Genomic DNA, 24,235 nt, shown 5'->3' with positions numbered 1-24,235 from the left:
TGAAAATCAAGTTCCCTATCTATATGCTATATCTTCAGTCCCAGATCTTAGCTTTTTAAAATTTAGGTGGTTAACCCACAAATCTGAATGTGGGTGATGCACTCAAATAATTTGCAACTGGAAAAAGCTTTCTGAGTGCTTAAAAAACAAAAATATTTTAGAAATAAAATGAATTGGCCTGGAGAGATAGCACAGCGGCGTTCGCCTTGCAAGCAGCTGATCCAGGACCAAAGGTGGTTGGTTCGAATCCCGGTGTCCCATATGGTCCCCCGTGCCTGCCAGGAGCTATTTCTGAGCAGACAGCCAGGAGTAACCCTTGAGCACCGCCGGGTGTGGCCCAAAAACCAAAAAAAAAAAAAAATGAATCATATTATGAATAAAACTTAAATCAGGTAGAACTGAAATGCTTAAGTAGTATTGTAAAGTACTCCTTTACCTTCATGGAAATTAAAAAAGACAAAGACATAAAGTATTCCCCTTCCTTCAAATAAAATGGAGACCCGAAGAGACAGTACAGTGGGTAGGGCACTTGCAATGAAGGTAGCTGACCTGGATTTGATCCCCTAGATTTGATCCTCAGTACCATATATGATCCCCAGAGTCCCTTTAGCAGTGATCACTGAGTGCAGGGTCATTAATAAGACCAAGGCACAGCTGGGCATAGCTCAGTCCCTGTCCCTATAAATGAAAAATTCTCTTGTGATTCTTTGAAATTTAGTTTTCTATTTCTTGTATAAGGCATAGGGGTAGAGAGCTATTATATTGAAAATCTATTTTATTGTGTTATAATTTGTTACAAATTATAACCTGTCTTAGGAAAACTTTGAAAACCATTTGAATATACTCTGCCAATCTACATACAATTATCTTCAATTAAAACATTCTTGTTGATCATAGTAGCTGGGAATATACCTAATGCATAATAATGCAGTGACTTTCACGGAATGACCCACAGACTAGTAATGTTGGTATCACTAGGTTTGTTAGGCATGCAAATTGTTCACCCCAACTCAGGTCTATTTATTTAGAAACTATGAGGAAAGGGCCTACTAATCTGTGATTTGTTAAGTCAGTTATTCTTAATATGAAATTTGAGCAACAGTGAATTTATAAATGTTTCAGTGATTTAGATAAACATTTCTGAACCCCTAAAGATGACCTTTAATTTATTGCTTGCTTAAAGGTGCATTTTAGTAAATGAGTATCTCAGGCTGCTTAATTATTTACAGGATTTTTGGTTAGGTAGCATCTCAGTTTTGTTTTACTTAGAGAAGTATTGTGAAAGACTGTTCATTTACTCAGTTTTCATATTTGCTTAGAAATTTAATTTGGCCAAATTTAAATTTTTTAAGGTTTATAACTACGCATTTCCCCTTAATTTTTCAACATTTTATATACTTTTAAATGCATCAGTCACACAAATCACCTCACAGTAGTCTTCTATAGCTTTTATTATTGATAATTTAACATTACTATTTACCTTAGACACACACATATCTCTCACGCAAATAAGTATAAACTATATCTATCCTTCTCCCTCTGATTCATTTTGCTCAGCAGAATACTCTTCATAGCCATCCATGTATAAACAAATTTTATGACTTCATTTTTCCTAATGGCTGCATAGTGTTCTGTTGTGTAGATGTACCATCTATTCTTGGGCACTTAAGTTTCCAGATTCTGGCTATTGTGAATGTGTGACAATGAACATAAAAATGCCAAGGTCTTTTCAGCATTATGATTTTGGGTCCCAAGGGTATAGACCCAGGAGCAATATTGCTAGGAGCTTGATTTTTTGTTTTTGTTTTTGTTTTTTTGGGGTCACACCCAGCAGCACTCAGGGATTACTCCTGGCTCCACACCAGAAATCGCTCCTGACAGGCTCGGGGGTGGGGGGGTGGGGGGGGGGAACCATATGGGATGCCGGGATTTGAACCAATGACCTTCTGCATGAAAGGCAAATGCCTTACCTCCATGCTATCTCTCCACTCCCATTTTTTTTTAAAGGAATATCCACATTGGTTCCAATAAAGCTAAACCAGTTGACATTTCCACAAGCAGTGGATGAGAGGCAAAGGAATGAATGAGAGGCCCAAGCAGTGAATGAGAGGCCCTTTCTTCTCTCATTTGTGCCAGCATGGTTGTTCTTGTTCTTTTTGATGTATGAGGTGTGAGGTTATATTTCATTATTATTTTGATTGGTACCTCCTTGATGATTAATGGTTCTGTGCATATTTCATGTGCCTTTTGGCCAACTTTATTTCTTCCTTGAGGAAATTTCTGATCACCTCTACTCCCCATTTTAATTGTATCATTAGATGTTTTCTTCCTTGTTAAGTTCCACAAATGCCTTATATATCTTAGCTATTAATCCTTATCAGATGGGTATTGGGTGAATAGCCAATAATTCTAATTCTAATTCCATGTGTAGTCTTTGTATCTGAGTTACCTTCCTTCAAGGTGCAGAAGCTTCTTGGTTTAATGTAGTCCCATCTTAAATATTTATAAATCTATTCTTTCTCCTTATATGAACATCTCTTGGTTGGAGACACCTTCAACTTTCTCTTGGGTTTCCTACTGACTGAACTAAATTCATTCTTATAACATGAATAAAGTGATTCAAAATAATACACAAGGATCATGAAATTTTCACTTAAAACTCATAACCGATATCTCCTATATTCCACTTTGCCATCACTTGTGATGTGATGATCTAGCTAAATTATAACCCCTGTACATGGTCTAGCTTCTCCAGGCCAGAGATCTGTCTTTCTTCCTTAATTTTTGACCAAATGTCTAGATTTCTTTCTTTTGTAAGACTTTGGTGCATGTTGTTACTTCACAGTCCAGCTGATCCTTAATTGATTTTAAATAGCTGTATAATTGGTTTTTTTGTGCGTGTGCCACACCCAGTGGTGCTCAGGTGTTACTCCTGGCTTTGTGCTCAGAAATTACTCCTGGCTGGTGTGAGGGACCATATGGGATGCCAGGAATTGATCCTGGGTCAGACATATGCAAAGCAAATGCCCTACCTGCTGTGCTTTTGCTCTGGCCCAGCTGTATAATTTCTCTAGAAAAAAAAATTCCTGATTTCTTTTTAATTTGTTTGATTTTGGCACACCTGGCAGCATTCAGGGATTACTCCTGTTCTGTGCTTAGGAATCACTCCTGAAGGGACTCTAGGAACCAAATGGGATGCCAGGGATCAAACCCAGGTGGGCCTCATGCAAGGCAAACACACTACCTGCTGTGCTATCACTCTGACCAGGTCCCTCCTGATATTTTCTCAACCCTTCCACTTCTTCCTCTCCCCAACCTGGATACCTCTTGTTATATGCTCTGATACTTTTATTGCACTTTGGTCAGTACACTAATATTTTTTGGATTTATTGTATTCCTTCCCCTCTAGAGTGTGCTCTATGAGGGTAAGGTCTATCTCTGGTAATCATTGTACCTAGAAAAATATCTGATGTTTGTTGCCTAAAGTGTATGAAGGAGTGAACAGTAACAATTTCTGTTTTAGAGTAGTATAAAATGTATTAAGTTGCCAGATTTTATGAATAAGCTGTTCCTTTTGTGTTAGATTATGCTTGTGCTCTTCAGAGGGACATTTTGCTTCAGGGACGACTATACCTTTCAGAAAACTGGCTGTGTTTCTATAGCAACATCTTCAGATGGGAAACCACGGTAAGAGAGATTTTTATTTGATCTATTCATAAAGAGTAATTAAAAAGAGAGAAATGTGTATAGTCCTCCTAAGAATGTACTTTAGGGGCCGGAGAGATAGCATGGAGGTAAAGCGTTTGCCTTTCATTCAGGAGGTCATCGGTTCGAATCCCGGCGTCCCATATGGTCCCCCGTGCCTGCCAGGAGCAATTTCTGAGCCTGGAGCCAGGAATAACCCCTGAGCACTGCCTGGTGTGACCCAAAAACCAAAAAAAAAAAAAAAAAAAAAAAAAAAGAATGTACTTTAGACTTCATTGTAAATTGAGATATATTTTTATATCTGTATTTGTGTAGGGGTAAGTATATTTATATTTTGTATCTTTGTACTTTGTATAAGTGTATATTTTTCTTTTTCTCTTTTAAGAGAAAAGTTAAAAAATAAATAAATAAAAAATAATTAAAAAAAAGAGAAAAGCTATGTTGTGTATTGGTAACATATATACCTTTCTGTTTGCATGGAAGATACCCAGCAATGCTGAGAAATTCATCTGCAGGATTAAGTTATTAACTTAAAGACCTTTTGCAAATTCATTAAGTATGATACAGGAGTAAGGCTTATACCTAGCATGTTCCCAACACTGTTTTGATTGTTGGACACTATGCACCTCTGGGTCCTGGGGTCCTCAAATAAGCCAGATTGCCTTAGAATGACCAGGAGGGGCTTCTGTATCTCCTGAGCATTGTGTGGGTTAATTCCAAATAATAATAATAATAAATAATAATAATAATAATAATACCTTAGCTAAGTCATAGTTTGGGGACGAAAAGGAATATGTTTTTCTTAATATATTAAATGCTGTTTGTATACTTATTCAAATGGAGAAAAGCTCTAATGTATAATTTTGGTTTGAGACATCTTTTTGACAGACTGAATTTGTTTTGTGGATGTGTGTTTCTGTGGAACATGAAACTGTGTACCTTTCTACATGTCAACCACAAATTACCCTTAAAACCTGCAAATACCAAAAGGAAGATTGCCTGACTACTCACCTTTACTTTCTCAGAGAAGGCTACCCTGTGCCTTCCTTGAGGTTTTTTAACTGAATTTTTTAATCATACTGCTGTAACATTTGGTATTTGCTGTTGTGTTTATTTCTGAAAAACTCATTTTGCAATTTTTTTTTATTCTTTTGTGTGTTTAGATTTCCATTGCTTTAAAGAAAATAACCTTCATGACCAAGGAGAAAACTGCTCGACTCATCCCAAATGCTATTCAGGTTGTTACAGAAAGTGAAAAGGTGAGCACTTTTCTACCTTTGTCTCATTACAATAGAAATAATGCTGAAAAAGGTCAAAAAAGTTAAAAAGCAAAAAGAAGTATGGGAGGGAATGAAGAGAAAGAAGAGGAAGAATAAAAAAGGAACTGAAAGAAAAATGGAGAGATAAACAATAGAAATATATATATATATATATATATATATATATATATATATATATATATATTGGTTTTTGGGTCACATCCGGCAGCACTCAGGGTTTACTCCTGGCTTTACACTCAGATATCACTCCTGGCAGGCTTGAGGGACCATATGGGATGCCGGGATTCGAACCACCGTCCTTTTGCATGCAAGGCAAACACCCTACCTCCATGCTAGCTCTCTGGCTCCTATAGAAATATTCTTAGGACATTGAATCATTCAATGTATTGATATTTCCTACTCTTATTATATTTATTTAAAATGCACTTCAATGGGGCTGGAGAGATAGCATGGAGGTAAGGCGTTTGCCTTTCATGCAGGAGGTCATCGGTTCAAATCCCGGCACCCCATATGGTCCCCCGTGCCTGCCAGGAGCAATTTCTGAGCCTGGAGCCAGAAATAACCCCTGAGCACTGCCGGGTGTGACCCAAAAACCACAAAAAAATAAAATAAAATAAAATAAAATAAAATGCACTTCAAATTTTTATTTTTTAACAATCTCATTCCTAAAGTGTATTCCAAGAGAAGAGCATAGAGTTTTATTCTGTCTAAAGTATTTGAGAGGAGGTATCACTGAAGCCCCAGGTGTTGGCCAGATATCCAAGATATTATCCCAGTTACTCTTATTTTCAGCAGACATATTTCTACATAACCACAATATAAAAACATCAAAATGAAGAAGTCAAGACTTATCATTACCTCATTCAAAGCTCAATCCCTTTTTGATAATTTTCTATTTTGAAAATAGATAGTCCAGAAATATATATCATATTTAGTTGTCAGATGCTCTGTAATATCCTTGTTCTGGAACAGCACAATGAAAAGTCTTTCATTGACTTTTATGTCCTTCAGACTTTTAAAGATTACAAGCCAGTTATTTCGTAGGCCATCCCTCATTTGTGTTTATCTGATATTTCCTTGTGATTAAGTGTAGTTATGCAATTTTGGCAGAAGTCCCACGGATATGATGCTCTAGTTTTTCCATTGCATGCTATCAGATAGCACCTGATTTTGATTTCTACTTTTTCTGCTGATTCTCATTTTGGTCACTTGACTAAAGGTGGTGTCTGCCAAACTTTACTGTAAAGTTAGCTATTTCTTTTCTAAAAGATTTCTTTTGTAAAGCTACTTTGAAACTACATAAATATGCAACTCCTCATTAAACCAATTTTTATTTTCTCATATGAATATGATCTCATAAGTCTTGACTTACTCAGATTTATAATTCATTGTTTAATAATTTTTTTCCTTTGTTTCTGTTTTGGGGGGATGGAGCCCACCTATCAGTATTCACGGCATACTCCTGGCTTTGTGCTCAGGAATTACTCTTGGAGGTGCTGATTGGTCCTATGTGATGCCAGGGATCAAAACCAGGTTGACTGTATACAAGGCAAGCACTCTACCCAATCTACTATTCCTGCGGTCCTTGACCTGGTTTCTGACACTGAGGGTCAGACTGCTGCTAACCTCACCATGATCAGGGCTTCTTAGTAAGCTTTCCCTTTAGTGTCCCTTTTGGTCCAAGCAGTTTTGGGGTGTTTTGTGGGGGACAGGAATGGTTGAGCTCACCCAGCTGTGCTCAGAGGACGATATGCAGTGCTGGGGGTAGAACCTGGGTTAATTTATTCTACATGACCCAAGAAATTTTCACATGGTACTGGTATATAGTTCTAGAAAGAGGTGAGCAAGTGAAACTTTTATTGATAATAAATCAGTTAATTTTTATGTAACTGCACATTCAGTTATATGATTTCATATCAAGATTTGACCCATACTTCAAGAAGCTAGCACAGAGTTGCAATCCTCACATACAAGTTCACATCCTGCTTGGACTGAGAACCTCAGCCAGACATCTTTTTTGCATTCCTTTTCCCCTGTGACTGTTCACTCCAGCCACTGGAAGGTCATTTACTCACTGTCATTTCTGCTGCCTGTCCTGTGTGGTTTCTTGCCTCATCCTGACATGCTCAACAGCTCAGCATGAAACCACCCTTTGGTCTCTGTCACACAGTGTTGCTTACCTGCTATGAATCAGGCATGACTATGTTGGCTCCTTTGGATGTGGTCACACTTTTCCCCATGCTTGCACTCTGATATTCACTGCATCTTACCTCCACGTGCCCTCCTCCATTCTGACACATGCCTCTTACCCTGTTCTTGCAATGATTTCATATGCCTGATTACCCTTGGGAATGAGGGTACTGGCTACCCACTTGTGCTCTGATACACTGAACATGTGGACTAATTTCTATTATTCTTTGCTTCCGTCACCTTTTTTAGGTCACTGTGGTTTGTCTGCCCATCATGCTACCTCACCTCTGATGTAGATACTATTTTTGTGTTCCGCCAACAGCTTTCAATAATAAAAAGCTAAAATAAATTTAGTCTTGGGCCAGTGATATAGCAATGGTAGAATATTTAGATAAAGCTCTCCTTGTTTATTAAATAGGTGTTCTGGGGGCCAGAGTAACAGCATAGTGCTTAGGGCCTTTACCTTGCATGCATGCGGCCTACCCCGGATAATCCAAGCTCAGTGCCTGGAACACTATATAGTTCTCCAGACCTGCTAGGAGTGATTTCTGAGCTGAGAGCACTGCAAGGTATGACCAAAAACAAACAATAAAAGGTGTTCTGTATTTTCTGGAATGGATTTGCTAGAATAAAGCTCTTTGACTATTAGTTCATTTCTATTGTTTTATTTTTACAAACAGTGCTACAGTAAATAGATCAACCATGCTGTCATAAGCTCTTAATATGATTGTTTCCTTTTTTGGGGGGCACACCTAGTGACACTCAGGGTTTACTCCTGGCTATGTGCTCAGAAATCACTCTTGGCTTGGGGACCATATGGGATGCTTGGGGATGGAACCACCATTCATCCTGGGTCAGCCACGTGCAAGGGAAACGGCCTACCGCTGTGCCACCACTCCAGCCCCAATATGTTTCTAAAATGTGTAATGAAATTTCAGAGTTGAGCACTTAAATTTTAATAATGATAACAACTAGCATTGTTTGAACCAAAACTTTCTTAGAAACTTTATAGTCCTTGATATGTTTTTTCATCTGATACTTAGATGAAAAATTCACCACTGTTTTTATTCTTGTTTTGCCAGTAAGAAAAATAATTACTTTCTATTATCATGAGGAAAAGTACACAAATGTCTTTCTTGTACTCTATGATTAGTGGACATGGCACTTTTTATTGTTTTTGGTTTTAGAATATCTTTTGTACCTGTGCACTATAGATATATGATTGGATAGACTCTCAAATTATTTATTTTTGGGCTAGAGAGATATATGAGGAGTAATATGAGGATATATGAGGATATGTGGATATATTATTTGAGGGTACATCCAAACCAGGTTTTATCTCTAGCACCACATATGGCCTCTTGAGCATCAAAAGTGATCCCAGACAAATAGCTGAGAGTAATTCCTGATTACTACTTGGTGTGGTCTCCAAAACCAAATTAAAGTTGTTATGGAACCATTATTTATCACACAGATTTTGGTTTTTTGAGGTCCACACCTGGGCTTTCTTCTGGCTATGTTCAGGAATCAATCCTGGTGTTACTCTATGGATCATATATTGTGCCAGCATTGAACCTGAATGTGCTGCATGCAAGGCAAGCCACACCTCACTGTGTACTCACTCTCTTTTTGGCACCCCTTACATAGTTTTTACAAACCATTAATTCGTCATTATTTACTTATCTCCTCCATCTATTATCACTGATTTGGAGATGACAAGAGGTTGCACATCTTAGTTTTGCACACTCTGGGGTTGCACATTATATTGTAGAACTGTACACTTAGCCAAAGTGCTCACTGAAGTTTGCACTCCTTTAGTTTTGGTATTCCCAGAGCTTGTACTGTCTGGCTATGGTGCTTACCCTTCTATCAAGTTATGATATTATCCAGGTGTTACAACCTTTTTATTACTTGCACATGCTTTTCTATAATGTGAAATGTGAAAATCACATGTGGTACCTGGGATACCCAACTGCAGAGCTGCCAGCATCACACTTGCACATATGACTCTGGGGATTTGAACTCATGGCTGTACACCTACAAGACAGGTGCTCTAAGCCACTGTACTATTCCTCTGGGCCTTATTAATATATTTTTGAAGTTGAGTATCTAACAAGAAATAAAACAGAATGATAGATTGCTCAGAAAAATGAGAGCATTGAGTTCAAAATGTGATGGTTGTATATAAGAGTGGATAAAATTGATAATAGTGTATTTAAGAAGTTAGAATTAGCAAGCAGAACACAGTGGTGGGAATGAAACAGAACTGAAATTTTCTCTATATATAGGAACACAGGGTTGTAATATGATATAGCACAAAAGAAACAACTAACTAAGATGGTCTTCCATTTTTTAAATTTTTATAGGTGTTGGTAAATAGCGATCATTAGGTCAAATATCATGTCTAGTTCTGCATAAAAGAGCCCCTAGATGTATCCTGATTATAAAATATCTTATACCATGAAGAGTACTGTGTAGCAAGTTTTTAATTTATTTATTGGAAATAGGCCTTGAAACTTTATATGAAAAATACGCTCAACTATTAAATACACTCAACTATTTTATTTAAGTTGAATATTTAACTGAGTTTCTCATTCCTAAAGAAAACTACCCAGTTGTGCAAAATAACTAGCGGGAAGGGAGAAATGATAGACTAAGACTATATTTAGTGCTGCCATTTACCATATTTTTCATAAAATCCTATTTTAAAATATAGCTTCAGAAATCAATGAAATGCAAAGGAGGAAGTAAAGCTGAAAGCAAACATTTATAGCTTGATGAATTTTTTTCTTTTATAGTGTTCAAAGCAAAGTTCAGTGTTAACATAGGTATTTAAAATTAGTAGAAATTATTTCTCTTTTTAAAAAGAATTTGAGAGATGACATAAAATCAATTTCAGTGCTAGAATGTTTGTCTTACATGTGTAAGAAACTGGGTACAATCTCTGACATCAGAAGGTAATGGTGGTTGCCTTGAATGTTGCTCGCCGTGCTTTGATTCTTGGTACCACGTATAGTCCCCTGAGCACAGAGCAAGGAATAGCCTCTGAGTCCTGCTTTTAAGTAAGCCCCATTTTCATGCCTAGCCACAGAAATAAAATAAAATCCTTGAAACCATAAGTATATTTTTTTCTGGCGGGTGGTATACTGGCTACGTCTCAGGATTACTCCTGGCCCTGTATCAGAGATCACCTTGGAGGGGGCTCTGTGGACTATCAGTGGTGCTGGGATTGAGCCCAGGTCAGTCACATGCAAGGCAAGTGCCCTACCTCCTGTACTATTTCTATAGCCTCAAAAGAGAGATATTTTTGAAATCTATATATTTTCCCTTTTTCTTTGTGAATACTTGACTCAATTAGTCATGAAATCAAATTTCATTGTAAAATCTAAAACAAAATAAAAATTTTTCTTAAATCATATTTGTAATCAAGGTAAATTTTCCATAAGATTATTTAGATCGATTTTAATTGTTTAACTAAAGAATACAGTTTTCTATTTTAAGCCCCTTTCCCCAGTAAACATAGATAAAATTGTATTTGCTGTAAGATAAAGTTTGTAAAGATGCTTTATTTGTACATCTGTCTTTCTTCCCTGTGGCCAAAAGTTAAATAAAAGAGCATAAAAAGTAAACAAGTGACCTATTAATCTGTGTTAACATAGCAAGTGTCATTATACTTTGATAAGATATGATCCCCTTTTTTCCACAATACTAATATTGTCCTGTTACTTTGCTTTGCAGTTTTTCTTTACATCTTTTGGTGCCCGTGACAGAAGTTATCTAAGCATCTTTAGATTGTGGCAAAATGTATTATTAGACAAGGTAAGTGTTCATAGCTGAGGAACGTGCTTATTATAAAAACAAACTTCAAAGGTATACAAAACAGCATGTGTGAATGGGAAGTCCTCTTTTACTTATTTTATTTATCATGATGAGGAGATCTACTCTGTTTGTAGTAAGCTTATTCCTTTCTCTATGTTCAGAGATCACTGTTGGAAGGAAGCATATGTGGTACCGGGAATAAAACTAAAGTTAGCCACATATAAGGCAAATGATTTACCTGCTGTATGATCTCTTCAGTCTCAAGACCCCTTTTACTTATATGGGTTTAACTTTGACTAAGTTATGAAGAAACTTGAAACAAAACAAAATCCACAGTACAAGTTAAAATGCTTATGGAACCCCAGGGTAACAATCAAGAAAATGAGTTAAAATTTAGTGAAATTTTTTAGGAATAAAGAAGAAAAAATATATAGTAAAAGAAAAATCAAGAAAATTAAAATAGTTAAATAAAAAAAATTTAACACACAGGGCTGGAGAGATAGCATGGAGGTAAGGCATTTGCCTTGTGTGCAGAAGGACAGTGGTTCGAATCCTGGCATCCCGTATGTTCCCCCGAGCCTGCCAGGAGCGATTTCTGAGCATAGAGCCAAGAGTAACCCCTGAGCGCTGCCGGGTGTGACCCAAAACCCAAAAAAAGCAAAGCAAAACAAAACAAACAAACAAACAAATATATATATATACATATATATATATTTTACACAAAAAGACAGTAATAAGGAATCAAGGGTCACAAAAACATGTCAGAGGAAACAAAATAGCAAAATGGTAGATATCATGCCCAAATAAATATAAATGGATTAAACACAGGAGATCACAAGGAAATAAAAGACTTGCACAAAACTATAAGCTTCTTAGAACCTAAAGAATTTTATGAGATCCTGCGCTCAAAATAACCAACTATATATAGTCTTCTTAAGTGAATGTGGAACTGACTCTAGCGAAGCCTACATATTATGTTATAAAGCAAAGTCTTAATAAGTTTTAGGGAATAAAATAATAGTAGAATTTAATAATAATTAAATTTAGTAATAATTTTATAATAAATTTTAGTAGTTTCTGGAAGCTTGAAATTGAACATAATGGTTCTAAATAACCAGCTGGTAAAAGGAGAAATCATAAGGGAAATGAAATAATCTGAGAGGCTGGCAATATAGTACAGTGTAGAAGGTACTTAAATTGCATGAGTTGATCTAAATTCTGTCACTGGCACCATATATGGTCTTTTGAGCCCCACAAGGAATGGTTCCTGAGTAATAAACTAGGAGTAGGCCCTGAACACAGCCAAGTGTGGACCAACGCACACACTTAAAAGAAAGGAAAAAGATAAGTTGGATAAATAAAAACAATTTCACAAGTCATAACTCTACGATATAAAAATTAGTGCTTGGGGGCTGGAGAAATAACATGGAGGTAGACATACTTAGCATCAAATGAATTTTGATGACCAGTATGTGAAAATCATTGTAATAGATTAAGATTATTGAAATAAAGGACAAAAATACAGTAATGTTTATTAATACTGAAAAAACAGACAACTACATCTGTTCCTGATTAAAAGGAAAACTCACAAAATAGGACTGTCAGGAGGTTTCTCTGAGTTGTTAAAGGACAGTGTTAAAAGCACACACTTGCATTTCATTTAGTGGTAAAAGGGGAATACTTTACTCCTAAAATAAGAACAAGACAAGGAAATCCTTTCTTGTCGTTTTTGCTTGTTTATTTGCTTTTTTTTTTTTCTTCATCCTTTGAAGCCATTACCTGGTGGTGCTCTGGGAGCCATGAAGTGCTGGGATTGAACTGGGGCATCCACTGAAAGGCATGCATTCTAGCCACTGTCTCTTGCCACTTGAGTCAGATCTAAAGGTCCAGACCCATTACTTTACACTGAGGGCTTCAACATAAGAATTCTTTGTGTGTGTGTGTGTGTGTGTGTGTGTGTGTGTGTGTGTGTGTGTACAATTCAGTCCCTCAAGCACCTGCAGGAGAAGCCTCTCTGAACACCTCTGGGGTGCACCCCAAAAATAAATATATGCATTAAATGTTAAACACTGTAGAATTCAATCAGAAAATTAACAAGAAAATAAAATAAACCCCAATTCCTACTTTTCCTTTATCCTTCTAATGATCTTTAAAGAACAGTGCTTTTGTTTTTGTTTTTACCAAAGTAAAATCTACAACTATATGAACAGCTGCCTCTTGTGAGGTATTAGGTGCTAGCTCTCTTCAAGAAGCTTGGAGAAGTCATAATTGTCTGTGAATTTTACAAGCTTCAGGTGTCTTCTATTTTTTTTTTTTTTTGAAATTGGTTAAGAGAATGGAAAGCACATATAATGGCAAACCTTTGACCTGAATTATAGAACTGAGAATGTGAAGAAGAGAGGGGAGTGAAAGGAGAGAAGGCTGTAGACTGAATGTAACTTAAGGAAAGGGGTTGAGGGACTTGGACACTTCGATGCTGGTGAGGTGGGATAACAACATACATTAAAACTGTAAGTGTGTGATCCAACTTAATAATGATACATATTTTTTAAGTTTGTCAAGGGCTAGATAAGGGATAGCTAGAAGGAGACCTTGATACTAGTGAGACACTGACATGATGGTAGATGTGGGTTTGGATCATTGTATGGCCAAAACATGATTATTATTATTATTATTATTAGTATTGTAAGTTATGATATGTTCCTAAATAAAAAATTGGGGGGAAAGTTGGTTTGTTAACTGGTTACATTTTTTTTTTATTCCAGGAAGATAGGGAGTCAATTATTTAACTTATTTTTTAATTTTTTTCAACAAAAATGATTTTATTATAAAGAGATTTCTAACAGAATTTTGCAACACTCTATTACACAGAGTACTGGTCTTAAAGAATCAAAGTTAGGGCCCGGAGAGATAGCACAGTGGCATTTGCCTTGCAAGCAGCTGATCTAGGACCAAAGGTGGTTAGTTCAAATCCCAGTGTCCCATATGGTCCCCCGTGCCTGCCAGGAGCTATTTCTGAGCAGACAGCCAGGAGTAACCCCTGAGCACCCCCGGGTGTGGCCCAAAAACCAAAAAAAAAAAAAAAAAAAAAAGAATACACTTAGCAGGGGCCGGAGAGATAGCATGAGGTAAGGTGTTTGTTTGCCTTCCATGCAGAAGGACAGTGGTTATAATCCCGGCATCCCATATGGTGGTTTCCTGTGCTTGCCAGGAGTGATTTCTGAGCCTAGAGCCAGGAGTAACCCCTAAGCACTGTGGGTGTGACCCAAAAAACAAAAACAAAAAAAAGAATACACTAAGCAAATAATTTGTGAATTTTAACTGAATAGTATTTCCCAAAATTACATCTCCAAAAAGTTATTTTCCCAGCAGATGTCAAAAAAACCTTAAATCTGTGGGATACATGTATCACTATTTTGGAAAATATAACATATTGACTTACAAAACAAAGTGAATAACATAAAAATGTTATCAGGTTGTTCTAAATCCCTTACTTTAAGACAAAGCACAGTTTGTAAATATTAATATTTCTTTTTGTTTGTTTGTTTGTTTTGTTTTGTTTTGTTTTGTTTTTGGGCCACACCCGGCGGTGCTCAGAGGCTACTCCTGGCTGTCTGCTCAGAAATAGCTCCTGGCAGGCACGGGGGACCATATGGGACACCGGGATTCGAACCAACCACCTTTGGTCCTGGATCGGCTGCTTGCAAGGCAAACGCCGCTGTGCTATCTCTCCGGGCCCAATATTTCTTAAATAAAAATTTAAGATTAAAAATATACATTAACCAAAGAATCTGACATGTTTTACTATTGAAAATCTTAAAGATATAAAAATAAAAACTCTTCAAATACCACATATAAAGCATCTTTCATTTTGAATTAGAGGACATCAAACCCCAAGATATGACTAATTATAAGATGCACTTATATAAGATCCACAATTGGAGGGGTGGAGAGAGTAAGACACACCTGGTAGTGCCCAGAGCTATTGCCTGGACATGCTGGGGATGAAGGGGACCAACATATGTGGTGCCAGAATTCAAAGAGCAGGGAGCATGGCTACAACCTTGTACTTGGCACATGCCTTAAAATTATAGTTTCCCAAGTCCAAGAGCCAGTTATATATATACATAATTATAAATATATATGCATTTTTTTTTTACCAGACCCAGCTGTATTCTGGGATCTCTCTTGGCAGACTTAGGAGACCATATAGAGTGCCAGGATTTGAACCTGAGTCAGCTGCAAACAAGGCAAGTGCCTGACCTGCTATCCTATATTTTCAACCTCATAATAAAATTTTTGTATTTTAAAATTACATAAGTTTAACATCCGAGTTAGCTCAAATCTGAGTATGACATGTTTTATCAGTACTAAGAACACATTAATACTTGATAGAATTTTGATTATCTGATAATTCTTGAACATTGGACAGCATCCAATTACTTTGGATGCTTTCATTCACCAAAGAAAATATTTTATTCATGTTTTCAAAATAAATGTGAGAAATTATGATTTGAAGTAAAGGTCAAGCTAAACAAGACTTTTCTCTTGGTAAAAGCTGACTTCAATGTACATATTTATCAAAAAAACTGTTCCATATGGCATTTTTCAAATTAAAAAAAAACTAAACATTTTAATTTGATTTATATATATTTTTAATATTTATTATAACACTGTGATTCACCAAGTTTTTCATAATACAGTCATTTTAGTCAGTGTTCCCAGTCTCCCACCCACCACCATTTACTTCATTTTGCTTGTTATAACACAGAGGCAAATGGAATGATCAAAACTTAGATCAACACAGATCAATTGCAATGACTGTTATATTCCTCCCCCCCCCCCCACCATGGTGTTACTAAAATCAGTGTCTAAGGACTTACTGGCTCTGGCTGGTGCAGAGACGTCTGTGTTATGGCTTGGACTCACTAAAATTAGTTGATTACTATATAACTTTGCCATCAAATTTCCTGTGATACCTGGATTCACACCTACTATAAAATATTGTGGTGTTCTGCTGCCACATGAGGTTGCCTAACAATTTAAGATTTATAGGTCTAAATCAAATTTGGCGGGTTGGAAGTTTGAAAGATTAAGTCTAGGAACTGGGTTATTTCTGTTGGAGGGTATAGTTGTGTATTAAGCTGCTGCTGTTCATGCAGAAAGAGGTATCTGTCCAAACCACCCTACCCCAAACTTCCCCTTCCTGAGAATGGATGTACCACCCAGGACTGGACTACCCAAAAATATTGGCAGCCATTATTTTCTTTTGGAATTAAGTTTTTCTGCTGCAAAGAGGGCTGGCATTTTTTCAATTTTTTCAGGATTTACTGGGCCAAACCCTCAGCTATTTTTTTGCTACTTTCACTCTTCCTTTCGTCTGTCTTTTCCTCTCATTTTGCTTTTAGTCTTTTCCGCTGCCTCTGGTTAATCCATATGTGGTATTGTCCATGCTAGTCTAGAAGTCTTTTTGTTTCTCTTAATTTGAGGCTACATTTTTGTCATCTTTTTTTCATCTTTTGCTGCACATTCGATCTTCGGACAACTTTGGAGTACGACCATAATTCCTTTCTCTTGAAAATCTTTCATTAAAACATCAGTATCTGGGGCCAGAGAGAAAGCACAGTGATAGAACACTTGCCTTGCATGTAGCTGACCTGGGATGGACCTGGGTTCTATTCTGAGCATCCTATATGTGTTAATTTAAATATAAAAATAAAGCATAAAGTCCACGTGTTGGGTGAGGCACCCCAGGCACTATTTTTCTAACCCCTTTGGCCAGTGAGTTTGAAGAAGGGTAGTAGCAGAGAAATAATTCACAAGCAGTCAAAGTTTCATCGGAGTCAGCTTGCTTTATTCCTTCATGGCTTTTCTCCATCATGAGTCTCTGTTCCAGGTTTGCCTACCTCGTCTTTTTTTTAGGATCTCTGTCTCCCTTGCTGCTTCTCTGCTAAGCTTTCTGCTATCTGCCTTTTGCTTCACCTCCCTTGCCTCCCCCCACCCCAGGCAAACTTTCTTATTCTTTGTTCAAAACAGCCTGCCCCATCCTAGGTGTGGGTGGGTCTCATCATCCAGATGGGATTAGCATCTCAAAGAAGAGGTTAGGGAAACAGGAAGTTGGGGACAGGGTTACACTTATGTCCACTCAGTTTGCCAGGAGGGATTTCTTTCTTTCTTTCTTTCTTTCTTTTTTATTTAAACACCTTGATTACATACATGATTGTGTTTGGGTTTCAGTCATGTAAAGAACGCCACCCATCACCAGTGCAACATTCCCATCACCAATGTCCCAAGTCTCCCTCCTCCCCCCCTGACCCCTGCCTGTACTCTAAACAGGCTCTCCATTTCCCTCATACATTCTCATTATTAGGAAAGTTCAAAATGTAGTTATTTCTCTAATTAAACTCATCACTCTTTGTGGTGAGCTTCCTGTGGTGAGCTGGAACTTCCAGCTCTTTTCTCTTTTGTGTCTAAAAATTATTATTGCAAGAATGTCTTTCATTTTTCTTAAAACCCATAGATGAGTGAGACCATTCTGCGTTTTTCTCTCTCTCTCTGGCTTATTTCACTCAGCATAATAGATTCCGTGTACATCCATGTATAGGAAAATTTCATGACTTCATCTCTCGCCAGGAGGGATTTCTGAGTGCAGAGCCAGGAATAACCCCTGAGCTGGGTATGGCCAAAAAAACAAAAACAAATGAACAAACAAGAAAACCCCATCAGTATCTACTTTAATCTTTAATCTACTTTAATCTACTTAATACTTTTAAGTCTGCTAAATTTCTTTGCAGCATTCTTTTTTCTCTTTTTAGCTTGCATTTTCCTTTTCCACTTACTTTACAAGCTCTGAGCCATTTTTTTACCAAACAGAAACTCACAAATTCAGACCACAGGTCACTCATACCACTACAAATGCTGGCCTATTTAATATTTTTGTTTTTGTTTTTAAGCTAGATCTGGCAGTGCTCATTGCTCTGTACTCAGGAATTACTGCTGGTGGTATACATGGGACCATATGGGAGGCTGGGGATCAAACCCAAGTTGGCTGCATGCAGGCATATGTTCTGCCCACTGTACTATCACAACAGCCTGTTAGTTTAATTATTAATATTTTTATTTAGTTACTGTGAAATTACAAATTTTTTCATGATTTGGTTTCAGGCATACAATAAATGTTTTAACGCCTGATTAATTAGATTTCCTGATCTGTTGTTTTTTATTTATTTATTTTTATTTTTTTGGTTTTTGGGTCATACCCGACAGTACTCAGGTGTTATTGCTCTGCACTGAGAAATTGCTCCTGGCAGGCTTGGGGGACCATATGAGAAACCAGGAATTGAACCACCATCTGTCCTGGGTTGGCTGCATGCAAGGCAAATGCCTTACTGCTTGTATTTTTTACAAAACCCAGACTTATACAATATTTGCATGACTATAAAATTCTAGAAATATTTTATATAAATGAATAAAACATTTTATTTACAAAATATCTGTGGAGAATTTAGTTCAGAATATATTTATCTTTGCTTATAATAATGTGAAAGCAAAAGTAAATACTATAACTTCTTGCAAACAAAGGCCTAAATAATAAGGCAAACCAGTTTTTACAAAGGTAATATTCAAAGCAGGAACTATAGTGCAATGGGTAGGGCATTTGCTTTTTAAGTAGTTGACCTGGGTTCCATCCTCAGCTTCCCATATAGTCTCCCAAGCACTTCCAGGAGTAATTCCTGAATCTAGAGCAGTGCTTCTCAATTATTTTCTGTCATGACCCCCTAGGAAGAAGAAAACATTTTTAAATATTTTTATTAAAAAAAATTTAACATGCAAAACAAAAATATATAAAATAATTTGAGCTGATTTTTTTAAATCAGAGGTGATGTCTGGATTAATGGCTACAATGAGCACGTTTTTCAATGCATAGCTTTTCGAAGCGGGGTTTGAAGCAGGACACAGCAACTCTCAGCTCCAGAGACATACAGAGACACAAACAGGGGGCTTAGCTTGTTATGACAGTGTTTGCCTAGGTCAAACGCGCCCCCCTTAACGGAGCCGGGCGCGCCCCACTATTTGAGAAGCACTGATCTAGAGCTAGAAGTAACCTCTGAGCAAGACTGGTTGTGGCCCCAAAGTAAAAAGCAAAACAAAACAAAACAAAAAAAGAGTTTTTATCATTGTGTTTTTTTGGTCCCGAGGGCCTCTGAGAACAGATGAGTGGATAAAGAAACTAGGATACACCTACATTACACAGCTGTTAGGAAAAATGAAGTCATAAAATTTGCTTATACATGGAAAGATATGGAGAGTGTCATGCTGAGTGAAATGAGTCAGAGGGAGAGGAACAGGCATGGAATGATCACACTTATTCATGGGACAGAAACAGTGTGAGAATACTAAGACAAGAGAAAAACAATTGGAGAACTTGCCCATGGTAGAAAGCTTGCCACAAAGGGGATGGGGGAGTACAGTTAGGGCAGAGAAGGGACCATTATGACAATGATAGTTGAAAATGATCTCTCTAGACTTAACCTTTTCAAACTTTCAATCTACCAAATTTTCATTAAACTTATAAATTTTTATATATATTTAATTTCTTTATTTAAGCACCATGGTTACAAACATATTCGTTATTGGGATTCAGCCATAAAATGCACACTCTTCTACACCAATGCAACTTTACTGCCACCATTGTCCCCCATTTCCCTTCTCCTATAAATATAAATATAAATATAAATGTAGACTTATAAATCTTGAACTGCTAAAGAACCTCATGTGGCAGCAGAACACCTCAATATTTTATAGTAGTGTGGATCTAGATATCACAGGAAATCTGATGGCAAAGTTACATAGAAGACACAAAGCTCAGTGAGCCTATAAATAACATGGAAGGCTCAGCTGGCACCAAACATATCCTAGTAAATCCTTAGACAATGACTTTAGCAACGCCATTATGACATGTAACGTTTATTTTAAATAGATCCTTATTGATCTAAGTTTTGATCATTCCATTTGCCTTTGTGTTGTAAAAAACAATATAAAGTAAATTTTTTTATGCCTACAAGGGGACAAGATAGGATGGTGAGTGGGAAATTGGGAAGACTAATAGAGGGAAGGTCATACTGGTGGTGGGATTGGTGTTTTAATATTTAATGCTGAAACTACTGTATATGAACAACTTGGTAAATCATGGTGTTATAACAAAAAAAGGCAAAAAGTTTTCTAGAAACTTGAGTCAGTATAATAGGTATAAAGTATAATATAATATAAAGTATAATAGGTATAAAGTAAATAGATATAAAGTTATTAGCAATAACAGGAGTTAAAATTTAAAAAATCAGCTAAAGCTGAATCCTTAATATTTATCATTTTGTATTTCTAAGGGTATTTATTTTTGAAGTTACCAGTACTAATGATGTAGGCAGAATGGGTCCAGAGTCAAATATTCTTTTAGAGGAACTGTCAGTTACTCAACAGTGCAACACTTCTTGTTTGTGAAGAAAACAAATTGGATAGGTTGAAAATAAATTGGATAAGTTGGATAAGTTTGTTAGCACTGGAATTCCAGGTGCCACAAAATATATACTGTTTCTAGCTTATCACAACCAAATGTGTGCTCACTTTTCATTATAGAAACAACAACAAAGGAAGAGAAGGAAATATGTTTTAAATGTTCTTTTTGTATTATTTTCCTCTCAATAATTGGAATTTCTTTTGCTTATACACAGGGGCTAGTAGGAAACTAATTGAGTACATTTTGAGAGAGAATCTTTAAATTCAGAACCTAATAAAACAGAAAAGTGCACAAATTTTAAATTCTAAGACTGAAAGAGACAGAGTAGCTTCAGGGTTTATTCCCAAAGGGTTGGAATAAATAATCCATAATCACTCTTGATATGATATTTTTCAATATTTATAGAACCACAATTTCCAAATTCTGATAGATATCACTACAACTTTTGGGGATTTGCTAAGAGGACAGAATAATGTTCTGTTCTTGAGGTGGGTAAGGGCAAGGTTATAAATAGACTCTGTTAGAATATATATGTTTGAGGGAATTTGGCCAGACGTGGGCAAAGAACTTAGGACTTAGGAGAAAAAGGTAGAGTCACAGACTTTGATCAGTAGAGAATCACACAGAGATAGGAGAGAGCTTAATTATGAGGCTTCACCAATATAAAGGTAAATTGTTTCTTAAAACAGTCTACCTTTGCTCTTAGGACATTTGATTATGCAACTGTGTTTACTGAGTGCCAAGCTATTCAGGTACACCGGATGGTAGAATGAAAGAGTTCTGTTATATTAAAAACATATTGTTCCTCCACAAAATATTAGGGTTTTTTGTTGTCTTTTGTGGGTACAGAGATCTAACCTGGGTTGGGTGTGTGCAAGACAAGTGTCATACCTGCTGTAGTATCTCCCTGACTCTGCATTCATGTATTTATGACTCAGTTATGAATATATCAAACCTAAGAGCATGACTTGTTTTATTTAGTCATACTGAAGTACAACTCTAGGTCACAAACAGTATTGAGGCTGTATTTCTAGTAGTAGTCAGTAAAAAAGTTAGTATTACTTTCTGAGACCTTTTGGAAGGAAGAGTCATTCAGACTTGTGCAGTTAACTCTTTGGTCACCACCAAACCACATATTCAGTGGTTCCAAAATATCTATTGCCTAGTAATTGCCAACATTTAATATTGGCAATAGCCCTATAATCAGCTTCTTGTTTTTGCCAGGTCTCCTGGTAGCATCATTTTCCCTTGTGCTTGATTTAATCTCATGATGTTCATTATGTAAAACTCAAAACATTTAAAATTCAGTGGTAGAACTGAATTTATACAGGGATGGAATGCCTAATAAAATATATTGAGTAATATATAATATTTAATAATATTTATATAATATAATAATTATGTTATATACATTTATGATAATATGATTATATAATATAAATTATCTATGCTTTCCTATCTCTTTTTAATGATAGTCTGTTTTTTGATGAATACTAAAATTGTACTGAATTAGAAAGTTATAAAAGCAGAATTTTTTTTTTTTTTTACTTTACTATTCTTTTATTACCAAAGTGAGTTTCCAGCATGGTCATTTCCTTGCTAGTCACTGTCCTTTCTTACAAAAAAGGTCGGCTGTTTTTGTGGGCCTTTCTTTTTGATTCCACTTCCTTTCTGATTGCTAACTGCCTGTGAACATTTTCAACACACTTTAGCATGTAGGAGGGAAATAAATTGGGAGGAATGCTTGCTAGTTGTAGGAGGATGGCAGATTGTAAGGTAGTGATGAAAGAGCTAATGTATAACCACAATTCACCCCCAAGGCCCAGGGTTAATATTCTTTCATACTCTATTGGCATGGCGGTATGGATATCTCTTGAGTTTTACAGATTAGCAAAAACTTTTTTCTATTTACTATGCACTGAAAATAACAAGGAACATTGTGTATAGGGAGTGGAAAGATAATGAAAAGAGAATTTAGTCTCTGAAAAGCACATTATAATGAGGCCTTGAAATACAAGTTTGTGTAGCTGCTCTCAAAATATTTATGTAGAAAATCTAGTAATAAGTGACTAGAGTGAAACTGCAGCAGATAGGAGAGTAGAGCAAGTTCCTTGTACCTGACTAACCTGGGTTCGATTCCTGGCACCCTGTATCTTGTGAACACCATGAGGAGTGATCCCTGAACTCAGAGCACAGTCTGGAGGGAGGGAGAAAGAAAGAAAGAAAGAAAGAAAGAGAGAGAGAGAGAGAGAGAGAGAGAGAGAGGAGAGAGAGGAGAGAGAGAGAGGGAGAGAGAGAGAGAGGAGAGAGAAGGGGAGGGGAGGGGAGAAGGAGGAGGGGGAAGGGGGAGGGAAGAAAGGGAGGGAAGGGGGAGGGAAGAAAGGGAGGGAAGGGGGAGAGAGGGGGAGGGAAGGGGAGAGAGGGGGAGGGATGGGGGAGAGAAGGAGGGGGAAGGTGAGAGAGGGAGGGGGAAGGGGAGAGGGAGAGGGGAGGGGGAGGAGAAGGGAGAGAGAAGAGGGAAGAGGGGAGAGAGAGGGGGAGAGGAGAGAGAGGGAAGAGGGGAGGAGAGAGAGGGGAGAGAGAGAGGGAGAGAGAGGGGAGAGGAGAGAGAGAGAGGGAGAGGAGAGAGGAGAGAGAGGGGGGAGAGAGGGGAAAAGAGGGGAGAGAGGGGGAAAGAGGGGGAAGGGGAGAGAGAGGGGAGAGGAGAGAGAGGGGGAAGAGGAGAGAGAGGGGAGAGGAGAGAGAGAGGGGAGGAGAGAAGGGGAAGGGGAGAGAGAGGGGAGGAGAGAAGGGGAAGGGGAGAGAGAGGGGGAAGGAGAGATAGAGGGGGAGGAGAGAGAGGGAGATAGGGAGAGGGGAGGGGAGAGAGGGAGAGGGGAGGGGAGAGAGGGAGAGGGGACGGGAGAGAGGGGGAGAGGGGAGGGGAGAGAGGGGGAAAGGGGAGAGAGGGGGAGAGGGGAGGGGAGAGAGGGGGAGAGGGGAGGGGAGAGAGGGGGAGAGGGGAGAGAGAGGGAGAGGGGAGAGAGGGAGGGGAGGGGAGAGGGAGGGGAGAGGAGAGAGAGAAGGGAGAGGAGAGAGAGAAGGGAGAGGAGAGAGGGGAGAGGAGAGGACAGGGAGAGAGGGAGGGAGAGAGAGAGAGGAAAGAGGGAGAGAGGGAGGGAGAGAGAGGAAAGAGAGAGGGAGAGAGAGAGAAAAATGGAAAGAAATCCTGCAATAAATCAGCACCACTTATCTATTTAGATTGTCCAGAAGAAATGATTTTATGGTTGCATAATAGCATAGAAAAATTCAGGAGTTGTCAAGGTGGTTTTTTTTGTTTGTTTGTTTGTTTGTTTTTGGGTCACACCCAGCAGCACTCAGGGGTTGCTCCTGGCTCTACGCTCAGATATCGCTCCTGTCAGGCTTGGGGGACCATATGGGATGCCAGGATTCGAACCACTGACCTTCTGCATGAAAGGCAAATACTTTACCTCCATGCTATCTCTTCGGCCCCAAGGTTTTTAATATTAAATTTTACCTTTCACCCAGTGAAAATAGAGTAGAATTGGGGCCAGAGCTGTGGAGCTAGTGCATCTGCCTTGCCTGATACAAACACAATTCTGATGTGTTACTTTTCTATATGAAACAGGTGACTTTTTTATACTTTCACAATGTAAACTTCATGTTTTTTTTCAGCATGAGTTTATGAGATTCTTCACAATCCATATCTTCCTCTTTCCTCTCAATT

The 24,235-nt window shown here is 37.6% G+C and overlaps 1 protein-coding gene across 1 annotated transcript in view; it reads left to right on the top strand.

Moving 5' to 3' along the window:
* The window catches only part of GRAMD1C (GRAM domain containing 1C), a 92,245-nt gene that overhangs the window by 28,809 nt on the left and 39,201 nt on the right, over positions 1-24,235 (top strand). Inside the window, exons 4-6 of the mRNA XM_049785771.1 lie at positions 3,584-3,687; positions 4,869-4,964; positions 10,914-10,994. Of these exons, the coding sequence (XP_049641728.1) occupies positions 3,584-3,687; positions 4,869-4,964; positions 10,914-10,994 (281 nt within the window). The remainder of the gene's footprint in view (positions 1-3,583; positions 3,688-4,868; positions 4,965-10,913; positions 10,995-24,235) is intronic.

Source organism: Suncus etruscus, chromosome 13 (assembly GCF_024139225.1).
Source record: "Suncus etruscus isolate mSunEtr1 chromosome 13, mSunEtr1.pri.cur, whole genome shotgun sequence".
In the NCBI taxonomy this organism is placed as follows: domain Eukaryota; kingdom Metazoa; phylum Chordata; class Mammalia; order Eulipotyphla; family Soricidae; genus Suncus; species Suncus etruscus.
This window is presented reverse-complemented; position numbering and strand designations above follow the sequence as displayed.